Source organism: Carassius carassius, chromosome 3, assembly GCF_963082965.1.
Source record: "Carassius carassius chromosome 3, fCarCar2.1, whole genome shotgun sequence".
Classification (NCBI taxonomy): domain Eukaryota; kingdom Metazoa; phylum Chordata; class Actinopteri; order Cypriniformes; family Cyprinidae; genus Carassius; species Carassius carassius.
This window is the reverse complement of record NC_081757.1, coordinates 15,471,117-15,498,147: the sequence shown is the minus strand read 5'-3', so window position 1 is coordinate 15,498,147 and position 27,031 is coordinate 15,471,117. Positions and strand designations below refer to the sequence as shown.

Below are 27,031 nucleotides of genomic sequence, written 5' to 3'. Positions count from 1 at the left end.
AAAAACCCAGACAGGTTGACCGAGATCAGATTAAGACCTACTCTGTGTGAACCAAAAGTCAGACGTTCAGTGAATGATTAGGGTTACTTTCTTTGAACTTAAACCTTATCTTTCCTCCTTCTTAAACATTCTTCATTTCTTTTCTTCTCTTTCTGTAGGTCATCTATATATGTCGTTGTCAGTAATATGATACACCAAAAATATTACAGCTTTACAATGGTGAGCAGATAAGATTCCTCCCTGATAATTCAAACGAGCTTCTTTCTGATTCTCATTCCAAAGAAATTTATATAAGTCCTGCCGGTTTTCCCAGGGATGGGATTATTGTGAGAAGTATGGAGGAGAAGGAAAATGTCTTTTTTCTTTTCTGTCTGAGCCCAGAGCTGATATCAGAGCTGGTTTGTCATCCAGCACAGACTCAGCACCTGACGTTCTCATACTGTACCTGCTGTTCTGGCAGGCCATCTGCCATGCTCCATCCAAAAAAATCTGCCTAAGATGTACCTGGTGGGTCTATATCCATCCAAGACCTGCTCCCAACTGTAGCACTAATCATCTCTGTCCAGGTTGCACAGTTTCCTGATGCAACCCCTCTGATTTTTCCACTCCGTCCCCTGAAAGCAAGCACAAACTGTTGTGAGAGTTATTAATATCTTTTTTTTTTTTTTTTTTTGTGGAAGAAGCAGATAGGAAAACTCCAGATGGCCATTGTGATGACTGGAAATCTAATCCATCAGGCCTCTGGATGCCTGAAACAGCATCTGCAACAAAAGCAATTTAAGTGTTGAGAGGGATAAGTTGTTGGAAAGAATGTTTGCACTCTAAGAGAAAATCATACCCCTAAATCCAGATGGTACTCTCTAAAAGTGGGATGTGTGTAGGTTTAAATATTGCTTTTAGTTTACACATATTTGACTTTTACACTTTATATCATGCCCCAGCATTGTTGTATTAGCTTTATTTTAAATGATCTATAGAGAACATTATTTATTGAGATATGCTGCAGCAATATAAAGTGATTGCCTAAACATGAATGATGGTGAATTCAGCATTATGATTGGTTGGCAATAAAAAATACTTTTGTTGGTGTAACTTAATTTTTATTTCATTTTACTTAACTTCTTTAGTTAGTTTAGTAGAGATCACACTTGAAAAAAGTGAAATTGAGATTTAGAGGCTACTTGAATAAAACAAACTTATACAACCACAATTTCCCAGTTTGTGTGATTAATCTGTGAACAGGCTGATCAAGGCAATCAAGGACGATTATCAATTTAATTTGACCTGTAGTAGGTTCCCTTTCACAAAATGCAAATTCAGTTCACACTGTCAAAAGACTCTATGCCATGTGATAATATCCCTTTTAAGAGTGAACGCATCCACTGTGGTGGAGAGTGTAACAAGCTTAAGAGGTTTAACTGGGTAAAAATTTGACTAACAAAAGAGTGAAATTTAAAAAGTGTGTCCAGTAAAATTTCATTGAAGTCCGGGGTTGATAAAATGGGTGATGGGGAAAAAGTAAAGCAATTCGGTCCTGGTGGCATCGGGTTTAGAGGCAGTCCTGCTTTGTTACTCCATGCTGGCCTTTTAGCATGTCTTCTGCATGCGATTGTGGAGTTGGTTCTGTAGAAAAGAAAACTGACAGTGGATTTATGGCAGTGGTGATGACCAGGTGCTCAAATTCACATGCAGCCCCCAGCACTGTTCCATTTAATTGTGACTTCGGAGTAGAGTTGTTTAAAGGATGAGGTCACACCATAAAGACACACAATACAGGAGACTTTTCTGGAAAACTCTGGTGGTTTAATCCATGGTGCATTTTGTTCTCTGATTAAAAACCAAAAGGTCATGATTATCAGCTTTGTGTGTTTATGTTTAAGTCCTGAAGTATAGACTGAGCCAGAGCAGTGTGTTCTCAGTGGCCTGCAAGTTCAGTAAGAATGTTCCCCCTGGACTGGAATGGCTCGGAACGTTGTTGTTTGTTTATGTGTAAGAAACCACTGGGAATTTCAGTTCTCTCTAAACATGAACCCATTCGACTTGTTCTCATTCCGACTGCTGTCTTCACAATTAACAGTGCGGGAAGCCAAGTATTTTGTCCATAAATTATGACAGAATAAACTCATCACTAAGGAAATAAATTGTTTATGAGGTTTCCATGGCAATTGACTGCAGAGAAATTATGAAGGAGCTGTATAAACACTGAGAAGATTAAATGTATGAATCACTGTTTTATGCGTTCCTGAGAGCTGTACAAACAACTGAAAAATTTGAAATGTTTTATATATTTATTTTTTAACCATGCTTTTAATCTACAATAATCCTCATGATATTTTGTTAATAATAACAAATAATTTTACCGCCTTCATACATTATGCTATGAAGGCATAATTGGCTTTTAAGATTTTAAGTTTTGATATTAAGTGATTGATGATATTAAGTGATTCTTGAACAATTGTTTCAGAATTCATTCTGTTCAATTCTCACTACTATTTTTTTATTATATTTGACTAAAGCCATTGGTAGCAAAAAGCACATAAAAGCAAAATTGCCTACTGCAGATAAAGAATTAGTTGGAAGACAGAGAACTGGCAACATAAAACACAACAAATGCCTCTATTAATTATTTTAAAGACCAGATGTCTGTAGTTTGATGGCAGACAGAAATAGAGAATATCATTAGTTTCCTGAATTTAATGTAATTGTGGATATATTCATATGCTCTGTCTGCAGGATGGAATTTTAGTGGGAGCAGTGGGAGCTTATGATTGGAATGGGGCTGTGCTGAAGGAGACTCGTCAGGGTAAAGTGGTCCCACCAAAGTCTTCTTATGAACAAGAGTTCCCAGAAGAACTGAAGAACCATGGAGCGTACTTGGGTAAAGAATTTAAACCTATACTTAACAAAAGTAGCTGTCAATGCTCATGATGGAAATGCCTCAGTATGATCTGGCTACATCTAAATGATGTCTGCTGTTTTTTTTAAAATTATTATTTTGGTGTAATTCTTTCGCCACTCATCTCTGTTCCCAAGCAAAGTGATTAATCTAGTATACTGTTTTACAAGTGACAGACATTTATTATCATCTTTCTCATTTTGGTTTGTAGGTTACACAGTGACATCAGTGGTATTAGCTCACAGTGGCCAGTTATATGTTGCAGGAGCTCCTCGGTTTAACCACACGGGCAAGGTCATCATCTTCACTCTGAAAAATACTGGAGAGCTCACTATATTACACTCACTCAAAGGACAGCAGGTAATGAATCTAAAAATATGCTCACAAACACTTGCAACGCACAGTGTTTGTATACAGTGCTGTTCTGACTCATTTCTCATGGCTTTTGTGTGCTTACAGCAGTCCTGTTTATCGACATGCTCATACTGTACAAACAGCAGTGATCAATTGGTCATTCTGTTTTCAATTTGGTACATTTCTCTCCTGGCTTTCATTTGCGATGAGTGGACTGTCTAGATTACAAATTTATCCCACACAGCCCATGTGCTTCTCATCACCGTCCTAAACCATGCAAATAAATTCACTCTTACAAATAAAACACAGAGAAAATTGAATATTTTTAAAGGAGTTTAAGATTTAACAGGTGATTAGCGCCACAGTAAACAGCCTTAAATATAACCCTATTAACTGTGCATAATTTTTCATGTGACTTGGCATTTACAAAGCATATACAGATGCTTGTGATTCAAAGATGCACAAGAGAAACGTAATGGTAGTGCATTTGAGTTAGGCTAAAATCTCTTTTTTTTGACCAACTGCTTTTGAATACTGACTTTAGAATGAGATTTAGGCCCAATCCCAATTGTATTTTATACCCCTTCCCCTACCCCTCTGCCTACCCCTTCCCTTTGCCCCTTGAAACAGAGTGTCAAGTGGTAGGGGAGAAAATATTCCCCTAAGGATTGGGACACCACTACCATGACGTCACACACCATCATTCGTCGTCTAGCTCTTACAATACACACATGTGCTGGTGTACATTAGAGCCTTTAATTATCGTTCTGTATTAATGAGCTGCTTACTGACACACACACATATCGGAAATCGCGCAGCTCACACATCCAGGAGAAAATAAACTTGTCAACACTGCCCCACGACTTTTATTAAATACAGTTTAAATACTGAATCGCTACATTATATTTTCCAGCGACGAGAGGATACAATCACTGTTTTTAAGTAAACTCACTCTAAAAAGATAAACGCACAGATGCGAATACACACAACTTCCATTTCTTTCTCTCTCTCGCTCTCTCTCCCTCTCTCTCGAATAGGGATGGGTACCGAAACCCGGTATTAAAATGGCCCGGGGCTAAATTATGAAAGACCGTAGTATCAATAAGATCTGATGGTATCGGTTCTGCTTTCGGTACTGGAGGGGAAAAATTAATGTACTATGCATTTTTGCTTAATAATGTTATCGTGCACATTTTATCTCACCAAACATTTCTAATGTGCGATCATATTAAGACGTTTGTCTGTGAGATCTGCGAGATCCCTCATGCGCACCGCGGAGGCTGTCTGTCAGTCACACACACACACACCACAACGAGCGCGGCACACGCACAGACATAACAGTATGAAAACTCCCGCTTAATAAGAAAGAGTGACGATGGCGAAGAGATTTGCTTAATAATGTTATCGTACAAATTTATCTCACCAAACATTTCTAATTTGCGATCATATTAAGACGTTTGTCTGTGAGATCTGCGAGATCCCTCATGCGCGCCGCGGAGGCTGTCTGTCAGTCACACACACACACACACACACACACACAACAAGAATGAGTGCGGCGCACACACACACGCATAAGGGGCCGTTCACATATCGCGTCTTTTACGCGGTCAAGTTTGTTATTTCAAATGTAGGCGCGTGGTAGTGACGCGCACGCGGTGTGACGCGCTCGTTTTTTCCAGGCGCGTCCACACCGCATCGAGTTAAAAACATCTCAACTTTTCAGAGAGCCGCAAGCGCACCACAGGTCATGTAGCTTTCTCACCTTTTCCGTAACAACATTGAAAGCTCAGCCAAGATGAAGGAACCGCTGATAGCTGTATGTGGATTTTTAAATTAATTTAGTAGCAGAGCTACTGCAAGCAGTTTTTAGTGCTGCAAATCCATTTATCCATTGCTGAAATTTCCGCGCTTCATGTAGAGAGCAGGTCATGGTTGCTTAGCAACGGCAGACGTCTCAGGAGCGCAAGTGCCCGAAGAAAAAAAGGAAAGGAAAAAAAATCAGAAAGCAGCGTGCCTAGCGTTTCCACGCGTTTTTAGACGCGATATGTGAACTGCCCCTTACAGTACGAAAACTCCTGCTTAATACAAAGAGTGACGATGGCGGAGACAGCAAAACGTTCCAAAGTGTGGTTATACTTCACTAGAGTTGATGCAGACAACGCTGGTTGTCATAAGTGCAACAAAATTTTTGCATGTAAGGGCGGAAACGCAAGCAATCTGTCAAAGCATCTTTCAAAAGTGCATTATGTGCAGACAGAGAAATGCAAAGTTTCCGACTGCCTAACACAACACAAAGTAACACAACACAAAGTACCGATAAGAATACCGTTAAAGTACCGGACTGTTAAGCAGTATCGGTAAGAGTAGTAATACCTTTAAAACCTTAACGATACCCATCCCTACTCTCGAATAGGCAATATTTGAGAAAATGGTTTAGCGATTTCTAATTATTGGAGGGACTAGTATTTGGCAGTTATCGCCCTGATCCGACATGCAGTGGCACTATCATGCAGTCTGCAATGATATGACGTTAGCAAATAGTATCGATTTTTTGGAAACATTTCTTTGAGTAACATGACCGTTAATATGAACTCACAATTGAATGTAACATAAAACAAATGATTACTTTTCCTTAAAATCTTTATTTATGCCAAAAAGCTTACATTTATGTGTCTTTTTGTTCTCTGTAGCAGCCATGTTTCAGAGATAATTCATACCCCTTCGTTTGAAGTGTGGTCCCGAAAAATCTTCGTTTGAAGGGCTATCTGGCCCTTCCCCTTACCCCTTCCCCTCCAACCAAAAGAGAATCAAGACACCCCTACCCCTTCATGTGAACTGGAATTTAAATAGCCATATTATGGCATGTTTATTTTACCCTGTGTTTGCCATATTTCTGTGTCCTTATGTTATTCACTTTAAGTTGGTAGACATTTTCAAATATAATGATAAGCATATTAGTTTTAGAGGACAATACACGTAAAAAGTGGCTCAGTTTAACTCCCTATGTGTTTTCATGCATTTTATGCTTACCTCAGTACATATCCAAATGGGGTGTTTCACAGTTGTTAAATTCGTGTCCTTGTGCACCACTAGTAATCATTTTGGTCTTGATGGATGTGTCTGTTCAGATTGGGTCATACTATGGCAGTGAGATTGCTCCAGTAGATCTGGATGATGATGGAGTGACTGATAACCTGCTGGTGGCTGCTCCCATGTTCTTCAGTGGAGGCTGGGAAAAGGGCAAAGTCTACATCTACAGAGTCACAGAGCAGGTAAAGTATTTTTGGCCCTTTGGCATTTTCTTGTGAAAAACAAGTTAATTAGCTATTGAGTAGCTATTATATTACCTCCTGTTTACTTCTTAGCCAGAATACAACACTACAGATGTTGCATCTTGTCTTAAAGCCGAGGAATCCAAGCTCCAATTCTGTGCCTGTGCATTAATGCACTCTCTCTTTAATGGTCTCACGTAAATACTGACAGGCTTTTGCCACCTGCCATACTTCGCATCAGAGAGTAGTGGAGGGTGAACTCAGCAGGAAAATATTTCCCCCTTGAAATGTAATTATATGAAGCTCACAGAGAGAGAGAGCTGCTATAATAAATGGAAAAGGCTGGAGTGCATGCAAGAGCAATGCTGTGAATAGAGCAGAACTCCATCTTTATCCATTTAGCTCGTATAAGCCATTTCCTTACGGCCTTAACCAGGAGACCACAATACCTCAGGTTGTAGCCAGACACTGGGTACATCAACAGTGCTGGTCATCTGCACTGTTTTACTGAAATAATTTCTCATTTTTAAAGTCACTGCTCTTCAGAAAAATTATCAGTATATACTGTCCGTTTATAATGCACTTCTCTTCTCTTCTCTTCTCTTCTCTTCTCTTCTCTTCTCTTCTCTTCTCTTCTCTTCTCTTCTCTTCTCTTCTCTTCTCTTCTCTTCTCTTCTCTTCTCTAATGCTAATCTAATGCTTTTATAGGAAGGCTGAGAAAACAACTAATTTCACATGTCTGTCGTCTATAGCTGTATATTTTCAGAGAGAGAGAGAGAGATTTAGGAATTTAGGAGGAGGGTGATGTGCATGGCTAATTACTCTCCCAAATACTTTGCTGACGTGAACAGTCTTTGCTTTGAGAAACTGCACCTTTCTCTCAAACTTTTCAACCATTTGAAACAAATTGTTTTCAGAAGCACATTTAACTACTAAATTACCGGATAATACAGGAGTTCACTTGACCTTTGGAGTCTGGTTTGGACTGTAATAGTAAATGTTTGTGCTTAAAACTATTTAAAACTATTTATTTCAGTCTTGTGGAATATTTTTGCATTTCTTCAAATATACTGTATGTGAAACTGCATTTAAGGCTGTCTCTGTGAAGCAGACTTTTTTCAATTTGTTGTATTTAGTCAACAATGTCGCCCAAATTTCTTACATAAACACATGGTAGGTTGTCGTTGTGGTCTCTGCATCTGGATAACAAATTTCTCAAAAGATTGTCTCTGGTTACAGAAATGTTTAGCTTTTATCCATGACCTAAGTGGATATTTCCCTCATAAACAGCCTCTTCTCAGAGTTTCTACATTTATTTATGATAGGAACGTGATATAAATATAAAAAAAATGCTCTTCTTTCTCATTAAAAGTTTGCATTGAACATTTTTGCCCAATAGCAGTATAAACTTTCATGTAAATAGGTTTCTTTTATATCCCTTTTAAACCATAATATTTATATATACTGTATTCCCAAAGTATTTTTTCAATTAAGACCTCAAGATTTCAGTTTTAAGCAAAAGCAGCACTGAATTATGGGTTAGATGAATATCCAATAGGAGTTTATATCTAGAGTTCAATCCAGTGCATTGTGGGGCCAGCTGACTTCATTAAAGAGCAGAATATCTGAACATTGTTGGATTGTGAACCTATTAGTTTACCCCCTACCGTTGCCAATTTTGGTGTACAAGCTATCAACTTTTATGGAGCACCAAGGCTGATTTTGTTCTCATCATGCTGTATCTAAATTGTTCTCCCTCATGGCAGCCTTTTTTGCTTGTTTTCCCATCAGCCTCGTTTTATACTGGAGGGCTCGCTGGAGATTTTAGATCAAGGTCAGAATGCCCGTTTTGGCTCTGCACTGGCCCCTGTGCCTGATCTTAACGGGGATTCATTTAATGATGTGGTAATAGGAGCTCCGTTAGAGGATGACCACAAAGGAGCCATTTACATCTACCACAGCCAACGCAACAGAATACTGAGGAAATATAAACAGGTATTGCATAAATGTCCAGCTACTCTCTTGTGTGTTAATTAATCTGCATGTATTTGCTTTGAGTAGTTAATTATGGCACGACTTTACATCCATCTCTTCTTTCTGTCAGAGGATTGGTGCTATTCAGCTGGTCCCGGGTCTGCAGTACTTTGGTCGTAGTATCCATGGGAAGATGGATATGAATGGAGATGACCTGGTGGATCTAGCTGTGGGCTCTCTCGGTGCTGCAGTACTTCTGTGGTGGGTTTCTAACACAAGGTTATTTACACTCTCCTTAAAGAAATAGTTCACTCAAAAATGAAAATTTTGTCATAATTTACTCACCCTCATGTCATTCCAAAGCTATTTAAGTTTCTGTCAAATTTTCTAAATATCTTTTTTGTTCTTAACATAAGAAAGAAAATACAGGTTTGGAATGAAATGAGGGTGAGTAAATCATGACAACATTTTCATTTTTTGGTGAACTATCCCCTTAAATACCACAATAATGTAAAATTTTTGCTTTGCTGCAGGTCTCGAAGTGTTGTCCGAATCCATGCTATTGTTCGATTTGAGCCCAGCAAGATCAACATATTCAATAAAGACTGTCGGAGAGGAGGGAAAGATGTGACCTGCATGTCAGCTATTGTATGTCTGAATATCACAGCTAGGACTCCTATCAGAGCCTCACAGGAAATAGGTCAGTATTTATATATATTTTTAGTGCTGTATATATATATATAGTATACACTCATATATTATGCAAACAAAAACTTTTATTTTGGATGCGATTAATCACGATTAGTCGTTTGACAGCCCTAATATTTGTTATTTATTTATTTATTTGAAATACCACTGTAAATAAATAAAAATACTGAACTAAAAAAATACTGAGTCTTTCTGAAGACATATAAATTGGTATATAAAAAGTTTCACCTCTATAAATTGTTGCTCATTTATTAAATCGTATTCATTTATGAACTTATTATGTAAATAAAATAATTTTTGTGAAATGACTACATCAGTTGTACTGCTGGATTGCAACAGTTCTTTGGTCAAAGGCTGAAAAGTTTAGGTTTCACCGAAAAACACTTGAAAATTGTTTTGGAGAATGGGAAGTTATGGAAGTGCTTAGAGTTGACAGCTGGTGAGGTTTACATACCACTGACCAGCTGCACATCCAGTGTAGTTCAGTTAAGGTTTCCCTGCTAAGTATGCCACATATTAGCATGAAAAAGATATCATCAGTAGTGATGAATTGTTCAACATACACTAATCTTTTGATCTTTCATTTGTTGCTTTGTTGATTCAAGATTTACCTTGGGAATGGAAAAGAAAAGCTGCTTAGCCAGCTCTGGAAATTATAAAGTAGACACATTGTATAAAGACTCTGGCTGAAATAATAAAAGAAATTAGTATAAAAATCTTTTTAGCTTGTGTAATATTGTGTCTAGAAGCTAAAGTCTCTAAAACAGCAGAAAAGATCAGTGGTCTAAATGGACGCAGATATTATAGATATCATAGTTGTGTTTTATGCCCTACACATTAAGTAGAAGCACAAATCGAGGCAGACTGGACTGCCTTGCTGCATTAAAGTGCCTCAGTCCCTCAGGACAGAGCTAGTTAGTGTTTGACACATGCAGTTTGACTTAAGGCCTTGATGACCATAGGTTTGTTTTAAAATACATGTGCTGTGGAAGGTCATGTTCCTGTGTAACGTGTGGGACCAGAGAGCAGCACAACTGTTTTTAGTTAAACTTCATGACCCCAGAGCATCTCCATCATGAATTCCATGAGTGTGAAGCCAATATAATGGTCTCAGAGAGATGACATGTCTTAGTCTTTAGGGTCATCCAGGGGGATCTGACTTCTGGGACAATACAGATGAAGGCACATATTTTATTTTGATCTAATTCTCCTCACATGTGGAGGGTTATGAATATGTTAAGCTTTTAATTGTGTTGTTTATTGGTACACATTTTTCAAATTTATGAGATTTTAAAAAGTAGGATAACTAAGTTTATAGGCTTTTCTCAGCCCATGAACAAGGTTCAAATTGTCTTTCAGCATACTCATGTTTGAACCTTGATGGACAGTCGAACATCCTCACAACATTCAGGTCTCTTAAAAGGGTTTGCCTTAAGATTTGATTTGATGTCTTTTAAGGCCTCAAAACTCCCAAATTGTTTCACCTCTAGAGTCTCTTAAATCTGTCTGTAGTCCACACATGGAAGAGCACTATTATGTCCATAAATAAATGCCCATAAAGTTGATGCTTTGCATCTTTCATTTAGTGTTATAACTAATGCCTTCAATGTAACAATGATGCAAACCATGTATATACAGTATAAATATATGAGCACACTACCATTCAAAAGTTTGGGGTCAGTGAGATTTGTTTTTAAGGAACGAATGCTTTTATTCTGCAAGGGTGCATTAAATTGATCAAACGGTGACAGTAAAGAGATTCATAATGTTCATATATTTCTGTTTAAAATAGATTGTCTTCTTTTAAATGTTCTATTTAGCAAAGAATCCTGAAATTTCTTTTTTAAATGAATTAGAATTATTTAAAATTGTAACAATATTTCACAACATTACTGTTTTACTGTATTTTGATCAAAGAAATGCAGCCTTGGTGAGCGTAAAATACTTTCTCACAAGCATGATTTTTTTTTAACAACTTTTAACATTTGCATGGTAGTTTATATACCAATAAGTTAACTGGCATTAAAAGTATATGATGTGCAAAGTGATAAGTAACTAAATATTTGAGAAATATTTCACTGTACAGTATGTTCACTCTGTTCCTTTTACTTCTCCTAGCTATCAGCTACAATGCTTTCTTTGAGGAGAAGCGCTTCAACCCTCGAGCTGTGTTTGATGACCCAGATCACCAGCAGCCACAGAATCTCACACTGCTTCCTGGAGAGGAGAAGTGTGACCACATCTTCTTCCACGTCATGGTTAGCTCTCACCTCTTAGGTCACCAAAGTGTCACAAGAGGGCATTTGCGTTGCATTTAAAATAATTGGTAATAAAACATAATCTACAATGACAACATAGCAGCATTCCTACTTTATTAAGTTCACTTTCTAGTATTACAACAGCAGATTATATTCTTCCAGTTTACACTTTAATAGCCATTTATTTAGATTGAGAGATTTATGATATTGTAATGTTGATACAGGAGACTACAGACTATGCCAGACCCATTATATTCACTGTAGAAACTGAGCTATTGGAACTGGATCAAGGCCCAGTTCTGGATGATAGCTGGCCGACTACAGTGAAAACACAGGTGAGTGTCTTTAGGTCAAGAGATACCTTACTGTTACACTGTATATCTTTTGTTAACAACATTAACACACACTATGAATTATGAAGCATGCTGAAACCTATGCGTGTAATAGCAATAATTACATCTAAAAATTTCTCTCCAGCTTCCCTTCTGGAACGGTTGTGACGAAGATGACCACTGTGTTCCAGACTTGGTGTTACAATCTCAGACTGATCTAATGAATCGCAAGTAAGACAAAGCCCACACACATATGCTAAAACACTCACATGTACACATGCTCTCATTCCCCTCTCTTCTTCCACAGGCAGTTCTGTGCCCAGGCGTTTAGAGCAGGCAGTCTATTATGTCAGAGTCAGACGCCAGCAGAACCTTCTGAGCGCATTATAGAGGGATCCAGGAAGAGGATGGTTGTAGATGTTCGTCTGGAAAACAGAGGGGAGAATGCATATGGAGCTCAGCTTAACATCACTAACTCTCCAAACCTACGCTTCTCCAGCCTTATAGTGAAGGTACAACATCACTTTGATGGCTTATGTTTAGTTTTTTTATACCTGATGAGAACTGCTTGGTTGATTTGTTTCATTGTCCATTCATTCAGATCTTGATTGATACTAATGACCTTTGTGAAATGCATCTGCAATAGTATTTGTGAATATAAAGTTAATTCTGTTCTCTCTTTCTCTATTCATAGGATAACTCCGAAATACATATAGATTGCCACAGTGAGAACAGGCGAAAATATGAGAAATCTTGCAATATTAGTGCACCCTTTATGAGAGCAAAGTCACAGGTGAGTTGCCATTGCCATATTTTTAAAACTCACAAAGGTTCCATTTTAAAGAATGAAAGCAGAGAACACACAGTAAAAACAGCAGCATTGTGAAATATTATTACAATTGAAAATAACTATAATAGAAAATATTTTCTATTATGTGATTTAAAACTCTCTTAAAATTCCCATGATGCAAAACTGAATTTTCAGCAGCCATTGCTCTAGTCTTCAGTGTCACATGATGAATGCCACCTGTTTAAAACAGTTGTGCTGCTTAAAACATAGGATTCTTTAAGGAATCGAATGTTTAGAAGAAGATATTTTATTAGAAATACAAATATTTTGTAGCAATTGAAATGTCTTCACTTATGATTCATTTAATGCATCCTTGCAGAATGTAAAGAACTAGCATGTAGTTTCACTAAACCCTTGTCATATTTCCCTAATGTGTCTAACATAAATGGTTGGTGAGATGTTTTTCAGGAGCCTGAGCCAGGCCAAATGTAATTTAGTAACTTACGCATTTAGCATATTGCACTCCATATATGCATAATTATGTATTGTATAATCCGGGCAGATGTTTTATTGCCATGTTCAGCAACTAAGGTTACTCTAGGGACAGCACTAGCCATGAATGAATGAATCAGTGAGTGAGGGATTTATATGTGCTCTAGAAAGCCTTGCTCACACAAACATATTGGACCACACAGTCAAAAACTATATAGACTTTCCCATATTACCCATCTGCAGAACCATCAGAAGCTATCACAGAAATACCAAGTCTTTACGTCTGGAATGTTCACGGGGCATAAACATACTCACAAAGTCACCAGCACCCTGAAGTTACAGAATGATTCACTTAGTGTCCTTTTTTCTGCTGACATTTAAGCTTGTGTTCAGGCATCTCCAGAAAAAGAAAACATGAGGCAAGAATGCAATGCAAGAATACTGTTACCATACGGTTACTACATCCATACAGAGCAAAGCCCATCAATCACACGGCCTGGACCACAGAAGTCTGTCCTGTGCTAGGCAACTGCTTTGATAGGAAACTGGTCAGCAGCTTCTCACAGAGTCCTGATTCATTTTCTTGAGGTTTGGGGGTCATTGGAGCAACACTTGTGGCTACAGGGAGAGATTTTATTGGCCCACTTGGGAGCCTGGTTCAGCTCAGAACAGTATGCGATGGGGCGAAAGTGGAATAAAAGGAGGAGAACTCAGGAGGAGAGAACGTAAAAAGGATTTTCCATGCTGTTTTGTGGCTCTACTCGCCAAGGGGGAATAAAGAGTTTGCCCACGTAGTTATAGCTGTGTCCAAATGCTTCCATTTCTCTGAGCAAGAATAAAACTAAAAGCCAGCTCTTGTGCTTTAAAGGGATAGTTCACCCACAAATGAACATTCTGTTATTGTTTACATGTCATTCCAAACCTGTATGACTTTTTATTTTATTTTTGCTAAATGCAAAAGACAGTATTTATTGTTTTGGGTACCATGTTGTTTAATACCTCACTGAGCTGATCTTCATTGTCTTGAGGAACAGTTGGAACATTCTTTGAAATTATCTTCTTTTAGATATAAAGTCCAACAATTTTGGAATGACAGAAAGATGAATGCTTTCAATTAATCAGACTTACAGTATATGATCAAATATCAAATAAGAAGTAGAAGATTAATTTCGTAAACTGCATGGAGACTTGGATTACCACTGAAGTGGTGGCTAGAGCCGCTGCTTCATGAACTGCAGCAGATGTTCACTGGGAGAGTCTGTGTATCATCTGTATCTGTGTTTTGTCACTGTGAAGAGATGTTTATACAGGATATGGAAGTTAATACCTCATGTGGTGGTTAGACTGCTCAGTGAATAGCCAGCAGCAGTGGATGAAGCCCCTTCTTCCACACAAATGATGTTATTGGTCTGTAGAAAAAGGCTAGAGGCAGACTAGCGTAAAGGGTCTTGGCCTGTTTGTATCATTCTTGTATATCCAGACAGGCTGTTTGCCCTGGAAAATATTGGTTTATCTTTAAAAATGTAAGTTTTGGATGTGATCAGGGTATAAATTTGAATTCTGGAAGCGAGGAATCCAAAATCTAGGGATGAGCTCATATTTGAACGTGTGTGTGAAGTTAGAATGGATGAGAGAAAAACTAAACAGTAGCATGAAAGAAATTGTAAGGAGTGACAAAAACACTTTGATCAAGCATTACTCTATTTCTCTTTCCCCAGGTAACATTTCGTTTGGAATTTGAATTCAGTCACTCTGTGCTGCTGGATCACATACGGATCATGTTGGAGGTTACCAGGTAGGCTTTGTCTGAGATGTTGTTAATATTTGGATATGAAGAAATTTGGGAACAATGCAATTAAGAATATGAAACTGAAAAACTCTTTTGTGTTTAATATTTTAAAACTTATGATTAAAAAACATAAGATTAATTAAAAAATCCAGAAGAAAATTCAATTTCAGGCAAATGATTTGCTTAAAAAAATCTGTTTAATTTTTGGAGCACAGTTTTATCCTGTGCAGGACAAAACAACAACAACAAAAACAAAAATACACATTGATCACTGGATGACAAAATGGCCAAATTAAAAATCAAAAATCTGCTAGATGTGGTCTCAGTTAAAGTGTCTAACATTGCTGATGGTTTGGAATGTTATGAAACTCTGAGGGAAAGGATCTTGGACACGACGATGCATGAGCTGGAATGTTAAACTCCTGATACATGCAGCCAAGTGACACTTCGCAGTGAATCCTGCCTGGGAGGTTTCTCATGCCTATTCTTATGTCTCTGCAGTGAGGGTGAGGAAGTTGTCCTACACGATAACATTAATGACATTTTCTACACTCTGAAATACGAAGCTGATCTGCTCTTCACTAGGTGAGATAGATGTGTGTTTGCTTGAATGCTCTAATCAATATGTGTGATTGTGGAAGTTGGAATAGTTACAATACACTTTGATTCTCTCAGGGATTTTTACCCTACCCGATATGAGCTTAAACCTGACCTCTCTCTAGAGGAACCTAGTGATTTCAACCCTCCATTCAACTTTACCTTTCAGGTGAGGTCCACTTCCTTGCTATCTATAACTAAAAAGAGGAGGGCCCTCATGTTTCCAACAAACCAAACATGTTTTCTCTATGCATCACAGATCCAGAACCTTGGTTATTTTCCGATCCAAGATTTGCAACTGCACATTGCAATCCCCGAGGTCACGAAAAATGGCAATCAAGTCCTGCAGATCAAAGATTTCCATATCGATCAGGTGAGGAGGACACAACTAGACTAGTTTTACTCTACTTGTTATTACAATTTGCCTTAGATTTCCAAAAATATTTATAAATGCTGGAAAATGCTATTTCCCAAACGTTTGCCTGATTTACAGTCTAGATGAATCCGTGCTAGTTGCCGAAAGTCAGAGCCAGTTTGCAGATTTGTGTTGAGAGATTTCAGTTTTTTTTACTTCAGACTATGATTACATCCATCTGGATGATATCAAACTTGTTGTATCAGGCCCAGATTGGCTAATGGGAAGGACGGGGAGAATTCCCGGTTGGCAGTGTTTTTTTTGTACGATATTAAAATTATTTTTATAATAATTGTACATAAATAGGTTAAGCAGAACAAATGTGATTATTTCTGAGAAAAAGTTGTGACATTTGCCAAGTATAGTAACCAATACTCGGAATTGGTGCTCTGCTTTTAATCCATCCAAGTGAACACACACAGCAGTTAGAAGAGAGCACACACCTGGAGCAGTGGGCAGCTGTATCCAGTGCCCGAGGAGCAACTGGGGTTTCAGTGCCTTGCTCAAGGACACTTTAGCCTTGGGTATTGAGGGTGGAAGAGAGCGCTGTTCATTAACTCCCCCACCCACCTAAAACTCCTGCCAGCACCGAGACTAGAACCTGCAACCTTCGGGTTACAAGTCCAACTCTCTAACCATTAGGCCACAGCTGCCCGTTAGGCCATAGGCAGACATTATGGTACAGCACAAATATTTTGAGCTTTCTTTTTTTTCTCCATTGTTTTCTTATAAAGAATCACAATTGTCTGTCACAATTGGGCTGAAAATGAATTTCACTCTGGCCCTGTGTTTTATATATCAAACCGATTTTAAAACCGTTTTTTCTCATTTGTCATGTGTCGATTGCATCAGTCTAAATATTCTAATTATTCAATTAGTTTTTAGGAATTCGTTCAATTAGTAACTGATTTTTAATTACATTTATGCATTTGGCAGAAGTTTTTAAAGTGACTTACTGCACAATTCTTTCAAGATATGCATTTTTTCAGTTCATACATTCTCTGGGAGATGAACCCATTACCTCGACATTGTTAGCGTCATGCTCTACTGTTTGAGCTAAAGGGAATGATATTAATAGTGATTTGTGTCTTTTTTGTAATAATAGTGCTTTGTGCCTTTTTCCATCAGGAAGGTGGAAGTCATTGTATCCCCCCTCAGCATGTGGCACACAGTCGGGCATCTCCGGAGGATCTCTCACGAACATCACGACTGGTAAGAACCTCTCTGCACAGGCTTAAAGTGTCACAGACAAAATGTGTGCCACATTTCAGACTTTTACTTTAGCACGACATAAAAGTGTGGCATGTGTTGTTATGGTGCTTTATAGTTTGCCTGATTTAGGGGCTTTCAGATATGAGATGTTAATTTAATGTGCAACAGCAAAGCACTTCTCTGCAAAATAGTTGGTTTTGTACTCTCTGAATAAAGCCACTAGAGTTTAATAAATTGTGTCATAAATTATTGGCAAATCTAGTTCATCTTCAAATAATTCTAGAAATGTTACTGTGTTTTTGAAGATTCTTGTATGTCTGAGGTAGGGAGTTTTGTAATGCACTAATGCACATCAGATTCCCACCACAAGCATCTGGGTTTCATCAGTAAGATTGTCTCTTTGTCAGAGAACTGTTCCTTGCTCATTTGAACAGAACTACTCCAACACTCTGACGGTGCCAGTGCAGTGTACTGTCAACCTGCCTTCCTACAGAGACGTCAGTGTGAGAATTGGTGGATCCCTCCGAACTGATGCATTGCATGCGGTGAGTAGCTGTGACTTTGCAATAACAATCTGATGAAGATGAAGAAGTATAATTTGGAAAGAACTTGTAATCAGGGCACAGTGTTCACACAACATGTAGGCTTTGGTCTAGAGGAGGATCTCCCAAAACCAATGCAAATCTATGATCGGACCAGTAATTAGAGACAAGAAGTCATGCAGTACATGTAGACATACTGTAATCTGGTTTTGTTTACATTTTGTACTTTTTTTTTTATTCCTTTTTTCTCTCGCACAACAACAAACAAGAAAGGCACATGCTTTGAATTTACAGTGACACGAGAAAGTAATTTGGACATTTAATCCACACCCAAAATGTTAAATGTCTGCAGCCAAAAGTCAAAGCAGGTGGCATTTATTTTTAAAGGGGGAAAAAAACACTTAAGTAAAACAAGTTTTGCTTAGTCATTAGCTATATTGTTTGAAAGTAAGAAATATTATTTGTATAATTTGTGGCTGTCAAATGTTAATATAAGTTCCATAGTTAATATGGCTCAAAAAAGAGAAGGAGTTACACATTTGATAGTCCACTTTAGACATATATAACAGTAAGTAACTTTGCTACTACTGTACATGTCATTACTTACAATCACTTATATATAGTTGCTTACAGATTGATGGTGCAAGTAACCATCAAAAAGTCAGTCCACTAATATTCTACGTCTACTAATACTCTAATGACTGGTAGTTAGTACGTAGTTGCAAAGCCACTTATAGTTAGTAAAATTTCTGAAGTACACTGTCAAAATTAACAGTTACAAAGTTACATTTTAATTAGAGTGAAGCATCATTTTTTGCAGTGTCCACTTGGTTTGATATTGTTTATCTAAGGTCAGACATTTTGCTAGAAGTATGGCTTTCTCCACCGCTTCTCTAGTTTCTCACTTTTAGTGCTTGCTCTCTCCAACTTTTGCACATCCAATGAAGTAAGCATCTGTCAGAGAAACTGAAAACTGTTTTTCTTGTCACGGGCAGCTGAAGTTCAAAACCCTCGAGCTGGTGACGACAGCCTCAGTGGAACTGAACCCATCCAGCCCTATGTTTCTGCCTGAAGAGAGGCCAGTCAGACATGTGAGTCACCCTCTATACACACCAGCATTTACAGAAACCCATAATAGAGAAACATTGCAGGACAACATGTTTAGACTAGGTAAAAATAAATCCATGACTGAATTTGTGAAGATGTGGTTAGTATGAGGAGTTGCTGTTGTCTTTTAACATCCTTGGCAATTTTGAGAGACTAAAACATTGATAAATGATGTGTTTCATTCATCTGTCAGAAAGGGTTGTACACAACAATTGTACACAAGCATGTGATATAAACATCCTTATGCTAACATTACTGATTATTTGACTTCATACATTCAGGTGCACTGGTTTTCTCATGCCAGAACCTTATCTTTACACACCAGTGTCTTCTGGTGAGCTACTGTGTGTGTTGTTTCACCACAGTAAAAGAACCTGGAGCCAAAGGGACCGAAAGGACCAGCAGCACAGTTCAGTTCTGTTCTCTTCTGTATTGCTGTGTGGTGCTGCCATCTGTAGGCAGGACAGAAAATAGACATAAATACTAACATTAGGAAATCTGAACTCAGCTGCAGCAGATGAAACATGAAATGTGACAACTTGTTTAGAACAGAAAACCAGTACCAACATAAACAGAGAAAAGACCTCTGAGGAACCCAACATTCATACCACAAGCAGCTATAATAAGATCTCTGGTAAAGCAGTATAGCTTGTTATACTTTTTCTTTTGTATGTGTATGTTTTTTTTTTTTAGATAGTCCTGGAGATCAGGAAAGAGGAGGATTACCGTGTTCCCATCTGGATTATCATAGGCAGCACACTTGGAGGCTTGTTACTCCTCTCACTTCTCATTTTGGCACTTTGGAAGGTAATGTTTACTTATTTTTTTAAGAATGCACAGATGCATGCATGTAAGCATGGATGGATTTAAGAATAGACAGAGTAAATCTTGATTATTACTATTATTATTATTATTATTTCACTCCAATAGTTGGGGTTTTTCCAAAGGCAGAAAAGGCGTGAGGAGATTGAGAATGAGGCTAATGGCAAGATGATGGAAGAGCGATAACGCAGGCTGCTCATGAGGGTTCTGACAGGCCTACATCTCAGGGACCAACCAACAGCAACATTAGACGTCTCTGAAACAGACAGAAAGGGAGAAAGAGAGAAAAACAGGACTTGAGGCAATGAAGAAAGGAGAGGGATTTGCTCTGTGCACTGGACGACCTGTTGTTCAACCATGAAAAACACTGCAATGACGCTCACCATGCCTGCACTGCTTACTGAGCCGACCCTGCAGACGGGTCTCCATCTAACTTCTCACTCCAGATCAAAACCCTCAGATGGCATGTTGAGGACATGTCTTCTGGCAGACACTTCGAAGATGCATTCAAAAAGAAAAGCCTTTTTCACAGGGTCTTTGGAAATGCAATCATTTGCATTGGATCCTTGGTCAAATCCAATGTCTGACTCTGCAGATATACAAGAGAAACCTCAAAGGGCTGTAACTCTATAAAACAGCCATGTTTTCTGGTGCTTCTTCTTGGACATCTGGAAAAAAAGGGACATTTTGGAGGTAAAAAGTGCAAAAGTTAGCTCATTTTATTGTAATGCCTGTCATTATTATATGTTATGTAATATTAGGCACTGGAGTATGTAGCTCTGTGTTTTTTGCAGTGGCCATAATTTATTGAATAGGAAATGAACTGTTGTGGACTTTACTACAATTTTGTAAAGAATTATTCTCCTCTAATACTCTAAATAATTATACATCAGCATTTTATGTTTTTCTGTATGCTAATTCTTCAGTCTCAAATAACAATAGAGGTGGACATTGACTATTTGACTTTTTTTTTATATTGATGCACTTTTTATATTGTAGTGATACAAACTTGAATTTTGTAAATATACAGGTTATCTTTGTTACACAGATTTCAATTGTTTGCTTTCATGAGGATTGTGGCATTGTAGTGCATCTCTAGTGAAGATGTCAGCCCCAGTTAAACTTCCATGATTGAGCAGCACATCCTCTAATACGCTTCACACCTCAACAAGTAGCCTTTGAGAAAGGGTATGCTTACTGTATACGTCATCCAGACATTTGATGGTTAATTCATTTAAACTATTTAGAATATTGTTCAAATGTTCCCTAACATCAAATGATGTTGAGTGTTTACAATGCTATGAAACATCCTTATCATTTGCAGTATTGTAGTCAGGGATCCCTATTCTCCAATGCTTTATCATATATATGTGTGAATATGCCTGTCCAAGAATATAAAATAAATATCTAAATAAAGAATTTGGAAAAAGAAAGAGTGTTTATAAATGACGAAGAATGCTAGCCCTTAAATGCTTAAATTATATGAGTAAATCTTCACAAATGTATTCATATAATATTGTCAAAGTAACTTGTAGACTACAACTTGTTGATAAGTATTGGCAGCCCACGGTTTTATTGAAACATTATACATTTGTTCCACTTCTGAACAATTGTAAAAAGAAATGCATGAACATTGCAAGTATGTTTAAAGTATATTAGATATAAATGGATCAATAAATGGCTAATCTGACAGGTTATTTTTTATTTTTTTCAAAAGTCACAAAGAATGCAAATGTATTCTTAGAGTACAGACTGAATGATAAAAGATAAAGGATATATACTGTAATGAAATACATTTTGTGCATACAGTATAACATTCAGGTGTTATTCAGTGTAATATATCTCAATGAGAAGATTTAGACTCATCAGAGTGTCAGCGATAAAAGAGAAGTACAGCTGCTTCAGTTAGGCTATCTCTTTGGAAGCACTCCATCCTGTATTAGTACCATATCCATTCCAGTCGAAGCTCGTAAAGTCCCCACACTGTCTTTACTATCTTGTTTGTGAACAATGGCTACTGTTGGTTAGTGAACAGGTTTTTTTTCGTGATGCGGTTATTCTGCCCGTGAACTCAACGCGCAGCTTGAAGCTCTGCTTTTACTTTTAAGTTTCTTTCGTAAAAAAGTAGATTAAATACAAAATTAACATCTACTTAGTTTACTCTCTTTCTTTTATTTATTTCATTGTATAGTTCAAAAAATTTTTCGTTTTTGTCCTGTGTTTCCCTCTTCTGATTTATCGAGCACTGTCGAGACTTCTAGCTTGTGCAAGTCAGAGGATGCGCGTGGCCGCTTAAATCTACCCCCCCCCCCCCCCACATCTCCTTTGTTAATTCTAAAGATTTTTTAAGTTTGATAATTCATTACATTTGATGAAATATCGAATCATAATGTATAAACTAATATTCATCCTTCATGCTTATTGCAGGCAGCACTTGAAGAGTGATTTATTCTCAGCCTTTTGGGGGGGGTTCAAATCAATACCAAGCTCTGGGAATCACTTCTTTACACTCTTCTCCTTCTTTACTGTAGTTCAATGTATCAAAATTGATCAATTTTTAATTTTAATTTACATGGACACTTCAGGTGCATAGGTCTTTTGTTAAACTTCAGCAATACACATTACATTTTATATTTTTCTCTTTACAGTTTTGTAGTTTATAGTGTTCTCTGTGAACAAAAAGTTTCCCTTTTTTGGTTTCAACATGTCTTCTCTCATTAAAATGTCATTTTGGGCCCAATTGTTTTGTACTCAAACTTTTTTCAGGCTTCATTATATTTATATGTGTGATCCTGGACCCAATCAAGTTGCTGGGGTATATTTATAGCAATATCCAAAAATACATTTTATAGGTCAAAACTATTGAAATGACTTTTTTTTTTTTTTTTGCACCCTCAGATTTTAGATATTCAAATATTTGTATCTTGGCCAAATATTACCCTATCCTAACAAACCATACATTAATGGACAGACAGAAAAGTTATTCAGCTTTCAGATTGTGTATAAATCTCAATTTTGGAAAATTGACACTTAGACTATACAACAAAATATATATAATTTATTAAAACATGCTAACATAAAATAGCCTAATAGGCTTTTCTGTTGATCAGGAACAATAGATAGAAATATGATAGATGTACAAGTGCAATAAAAATACATTGAAATGTCTAAAACAATAAAGCAATAAGATAATCAGCAGAATACACTGACTGAATGCTGTGACTGTCAGATCAGCAGTAGCAGAATTATTTCATTGTGTCTCAGACAGCAGTGATAAAGGAGTAGTCAGTTACTTCAAATCGACATTAAAAGACTTGTTTAATTTCCTTAATTATTTTTTCTTCATTTACAAGTGAAAATGTCACAATTCCAGTCTTTCTAAGCAAAGCACCAACCCTTTGCGCCACCTAGTGGTGATTTTGCGAATAAGTCTCACATCTATGTCATAAACGACTGTTTTGATTTATTTTTGACTTTTTTCACAAAATAATTAGTTTGGATGCCATGAGTTAGTTGTGATGACTTTGCAATAATTAATAAAGTATTTAAAATAGTAACAATGAAAACGAGTGTTTCCAATTTATGTGAAAAACAAAAAAAGCCCCTAAGTGGAGCGGATAAATATAGTAAAAGACAGGGAGAAAGAAAATTACCCTTCAGTGTCAGCAACCCAAGAAGCTTTCTCTTCCTGACACAGATTAGAGGTTTATTCCCTTCATTTTAATGTTAACTGCACCAAACAATTGATATCAGGCACACAACACAGACACAGATGCAGGCTTCCGCAGGAGACCTGATTATTTTTAATAAGTCCAAAAATGAACATCCTCAAAGAGAACAAAAAACCAGCCGGGGAAGATACCAGACAGATACAGAACACACCAATCGAAAGACAGGGTGATCAACCCGAGGACATGACAAATGATGTCATGCGCTTAGTGGTCTTTAGGGGCGTTTACATTGACATGACATCTAACCAAAAACAGACTTTAGTCACATAAGTTATTGTAATAATTGACCATGTATAATTTGTTTCAATAGGTGCCAATCCACTGAATTTATTAAAATGTTATATGTTTGCTTCCACTTTTGGACAGTTATAAAAACAACGTATACAGTTTTAATGTATTGAGTACTGGAAATAGAGTAGAAATTAGCAGAATCTGTTTATTAAATGGCTAACCTGTGAATTAATTTTCAGCAGTTAAAAACATTGGAGCATGCTTATCTGAACCAAACCCCCCCCCCCCCCCCACCCCAAAAAAATGCACTTATTATAGCCATTATAAATCATTTATGTTGTAAATAAATTCCTCATTGTGTTTATAATGTTCAGGTATAATGTTCATTAATAAATGCGGTATATCTCTTTAGAATGATCAGAGTGTCAGCGATAAAAGAGAAGTACAGCTGCTTCAGTTATTTCTTTGGAAGCACTCCATCCTGTATTAATACCATGTCTATTCCAGTCGAAGCTCGTAAAGTCCCCACACTGTCTAGGGACCTCCTCAGGAAAGTGTCCACCTCCACCAATACAGAACTGCAACAATACGAGTACATTACTAGCAACACAATGTGCATTTCTTCAAATAACATTAATGCTGTAGTTTTATTTTTGTTATAAGTGTATTACTGTAAATGCATCCATGTAATATTGTCTGATCTGAATTATTATATCACAAATTCTGTTCATTAATGTTGTTAAAAATAATTCATATTATTTTTTAACTCACATGTTCGGTGTCACAACCGATTGGTTTAACACCTGAACAAATAGCCATAGCTGCCTTTTCGTTATTGAAGACCCTGAATGTGATGAATCCAGGCTCAAATAATCCTGACAACAAATTCACAAAATATATCATTGATGATGATCTGTCACTGTAGATCCACATACAACAGTAATCAGATTACAAAAGGGATGATGTCTTAAATAATAGCATCACTGAACGATACAAAGATTTTATGACTCAATCAATTTAGCTACTTTCTTTACAAATATTTGAAAAATATTGTCTTAAGATGTATTGCTGTACCTCTTAGATAACGACCATACAGATATTTGGTTGAAATAGCATTTCCAGTATCATATACTATTGGAATAACAGGTCCATTATCAACGTTGCATGTCCCGATTCCAAACCTCACAGGGAATTTCTGGGAAAATGAAGATAAATGTCCGCTTTAGCTTTGCCTATATGTCTGTCAATGTTTCAAACTTAAACATTGTGTCAAAGTTTGTTTGACCTTGAACAAACTCAAAAGGTTTCCTCCATGTAGGGTTAAGAAGTGATTTTCAGTGTGGTATCTCAGGATGGAGGCAGTGGTCCAGTGTTCCAGCTCACTATTATTAGGAACATGCCACACAGACACATCCTGTGCCACAATGTCAAAATATCCAGGATTCTGTCAAGTCAAGTCACATTTATTTATATAGTGCTTTATATAATGCAGTTTTGATCTGTTTCATATTCTAGATAAATCATTTGATGTCGGCCCAGTGTCTTAATATTCTTTATGTTGTAATAAAAATACCTTGTAATCATCACTTGTGGCCGCTTCGGCAGCTCCAAATGTGACTGTGTTTGCCCATGTCCCATCACCATCAGGACGGTTTGGGTCACTGCCCTGCTGACTAGACCAGCGATCACCAACAGTGCACTTTCCATGCATGTTGTTTTCATGAACACTGGCCACCAGCGTCCAGCCGCCGCCAGCAGTGGTCATATCACAGAACGTCTGGTAAAGGACCCCTCTTGATGAGATCAGATAGTACAGGCCGTCTGAATGAACAGAAGTATTCCTGAGTCAAGTAAATGCAGTTGGTGCTTAAGATAGCAAAAATAAATAGAAAAGATTGTACCATCATAAACATGATACTTGTCACGGATTTCTTTGCAGCTTCGAGCAACATATTTAATTCTGCCCAGAAGTTTTGCAACCTCAGGGTTGATATTGGTTTCATCCATAATAATACATGGTGCTTCTTGTTGAGTTGCTAAAATATGAAACATAAAGACAGTGTATATATATTGTGATACGAAATGAGATAAATTTATTTAAATGAAGAAGAAAAAATACACCCACTTAATGCTACGTCACAGAACCATAGATTCAGTGAGAGTGCGAGGCTGAGAAGGAACCCAGGAAACATTTTTGTACTTTGCAAACAAAAGGAGAAAAGTTATTCACAATAACATATTAAGCACATTTTTCTGTATTCAGTTTGTGTTACAGCCTCATCGCTGTTCTCTGCAGTTAGATTCTTTCCGTGCTGCATTGTAAGGGAAGATATCGTTGTGATGTAGATGAGAATCTGTGGACCGATAACCAGGAAGTCCAGGAAAACCAGAAAGAGTTCTGCGTGTACCGTTTTGTCTAAGGGGCGTTTCATATGTTTTACCTTTCTAATAAAATAGTCCTGTCTTTTTTTCTGTATCGACAAACAGTAAAAAAGCGTGAATCCTGTCCAATCTCTTTCAATCAATATCCAACATACAGCAATGTGGAAGTTTATACTGAATTGATTTATGCCATAGGAGAATGCTACAGAACAATCTTGTGCATTTTTATAGTTTACATCAGGAAATAATAACACTGCACTGTTATAATGATAACAAGGCCAAGTATTTTTACTATCTTGTTTGTGAACAATGGCTACTGTTGGTTAGTGAACAGGTTTTTTTTCGTGACGCGGTTATTCTGCCCGTGAACTCAACGCGCAGCTTGAAGCTCTGCTTTCACTTTTAAGTTTCTTTCGTAAAAAAAGTAGATTAAATACAAAATTAACATCTACTTAGTTCACTCTCTTTCTTTTATTTATTTCATTGTATAGTTCAAAAAATCTTACGTTTTTGTCCTGTGTTTCCCTCTTCTGATTTATCGAGCACTGTCGAGACTTCTAGCTTGTGCAAGTCAGAGGATGCGCGTGGCCGCTTAAATCTACCCCCCCCCCCCCCACATCTCCTTTGTTAATTCTAAAGATTTTTGAAGTTTGATAATTCATTACATTTGATGAAATATCGAATCATAATGTATAAACTAATACTCATCCTTCATGCTTATTGCAGGCAGCACTTGAAGAGTGATTTATTCTCAGCCTTTGGTGGGGGGTGGGGGTTCAAATCAATACCAAGCTCTGGGAATCACTTCTTTACACTCTTCTCCTTCTTTACTGTAGTTCAATGTATCAAAATTTATCAATATTTAATTTTAATTTTAATTTATATGGACACTTCAGGTGCATAGGTGTTTTGTTAAACTTCAGCAATACACATTACATTTTATATTTTTCTCTATACAGTTTTGTAGTTTATAGTGTTCTCTGTGAACAAAAAGTTTCCCTTTTTTGGTTTCAACATGTCTTCTCTCATTAAAATGTCATTTTGGGCCCAATTGTTTTGTGCTCAAAAATTTTTCATGCTTCATTATATTTATATGTGTGACCCTGGACCCCAGCAGCCTTAAGCTA

The 27,031-nt window shown here is 37.2% G+C and overlaps 2 protein-coding genes across 4 annotated transcripts in view; one reads left to right on the top strand and one right to left on the bottom strand.

Moving 5' to 3' along the window:
* Positions 1-21,240, top strand: part of LOC132121312 (integrin alpha-11-like) — a 50,517-nt gene extending 29,277 nt beyond the window's left edge. For 2 of the 3 annotated variants that reach the window (XM_059530600.1, XM_059530618.1), the window contains 20 exons: positions 2,734-2,878; positions 3,108-3,256; positions 6,379-6,522; positions 8,314-8,517; positions 8,627-8,757; positions 9,030-9,196; positions 11,323-11,462; positions 11,687-11,797; positions 11,940-12,025; positions 12,102-12,306; positions 12,489-12,587; positions 14,795-14,871; positions 15,367-15,450; positions 15,541-15,631; positions 15,722-15,835; positions 17,006-17,089; positions 17,524-17,634; positions 18,627-18,722; positions 19,432-19,545; positions 19,669-21,240. In XM_059530600.1, coding sequence (XP_059386583.1) covers positions 2,734-2,878; positions 3,108-3,256; positions 6,379-6,522; positions 8,314-8,517; positions 8,627-8,757; positions 9,030-9,196; positions 11,323-11,462; positions 11,687-11,797; positions 11,940-12,025; positions 12,102-12,306; positions 12,489-12,587; positions 14,795-14,871; positions 15,367-15,450; positions 15,541-15,631; positions 15,722-15,835; positions 17,006-17,089; positions 17,524-17,634; positions 18,627-18,722; positions 19,432-19,545; positions 19,669-19,746 — 2,430 coding nt within the window. In that variant the 3' untranslated portion in view covers positions 19,747-21,240. The remainder of the gene's footprint in view (positions 1-2,733; positions 2,879-3,107; positions 3,257-6,378; positions 6,523-8,313; positions 8,518-8,626; positions 8,758-9,029; positions 9,197-11,322; positions 11,463-11,686; positions 11,798-11,939; positions 12,026-12,101; positions 12,307-12,488; positions 12,588-14,794; positions 14,872-15,366; positions 15,451-15,540; positions 15,632-15,721; positions 15,836-17,005; positions 17,090-17,523; positions 17,635-18,626; positions 18,723-19,431; positions 19,546-19,668) is intronic. The other variant, XM_059530608.1, reaches the window with a different exon arrangement.
* A 2,674-nt stretch (positions 21,241-23,914) lies between these two features.
* LOC132114457 (intelectin-like) lies at positions 23,915-26,493 on the bottom strand. Its single transcript, XM_059522587.1, has 8 exons — positions 26,411-26,493; positions 25,648-25,721; positions 25,424-25,558; positions 25,096-25,343; positions 24,808-24,966; positions 24,597-24,717; positions 24,294-24,397; positions 23,915-24,100 (listed from the first exon to the last, which is right to left on the bottom strand). The coding sequence occupies exons 2-8, from the start codon at positions 25,712-25,714 to the stop codon at positions 23,948-23,950; spliced, it is 987 nt and encodes a 328-aa protein (XP_059378570.1). The 5' UTR covers positions 25,715-25,721; positions 26,411-26,493; the 3' UTR covers positions 23,915-23,947.
* Between the last annotated feature and the right edge of the window lie 538 nt (positions 26,494-27,031).

What these genes read in the sequence shown, in the direction of transcription:
- LOC132114457 (XM_059522587.1), bottom strand. Translation starts at nt 25,714, where the DNA reads ATGTTTCCTGGGTTCCTTCTCAGCCTCGCACTCTCACTGAATCTATGG. An exon ending in CCACAAGTGATGATTACAAG is followed by an intron (nt 24,967 to 25,095) that starts GTATTTTTATTA and finishes TTGACTTGACAG; the next exon opens with AATCCTGGATATTTTGACAT. An exon ending in GTATGGTCGTTATCTAAGAG is followed by an intron (nt 24,398 to 24,596) that starts GTACAGCAATAC and finishes ATTTGTTGTCAG; the next exon opens with GATTATTTGAGCCTGGATTC.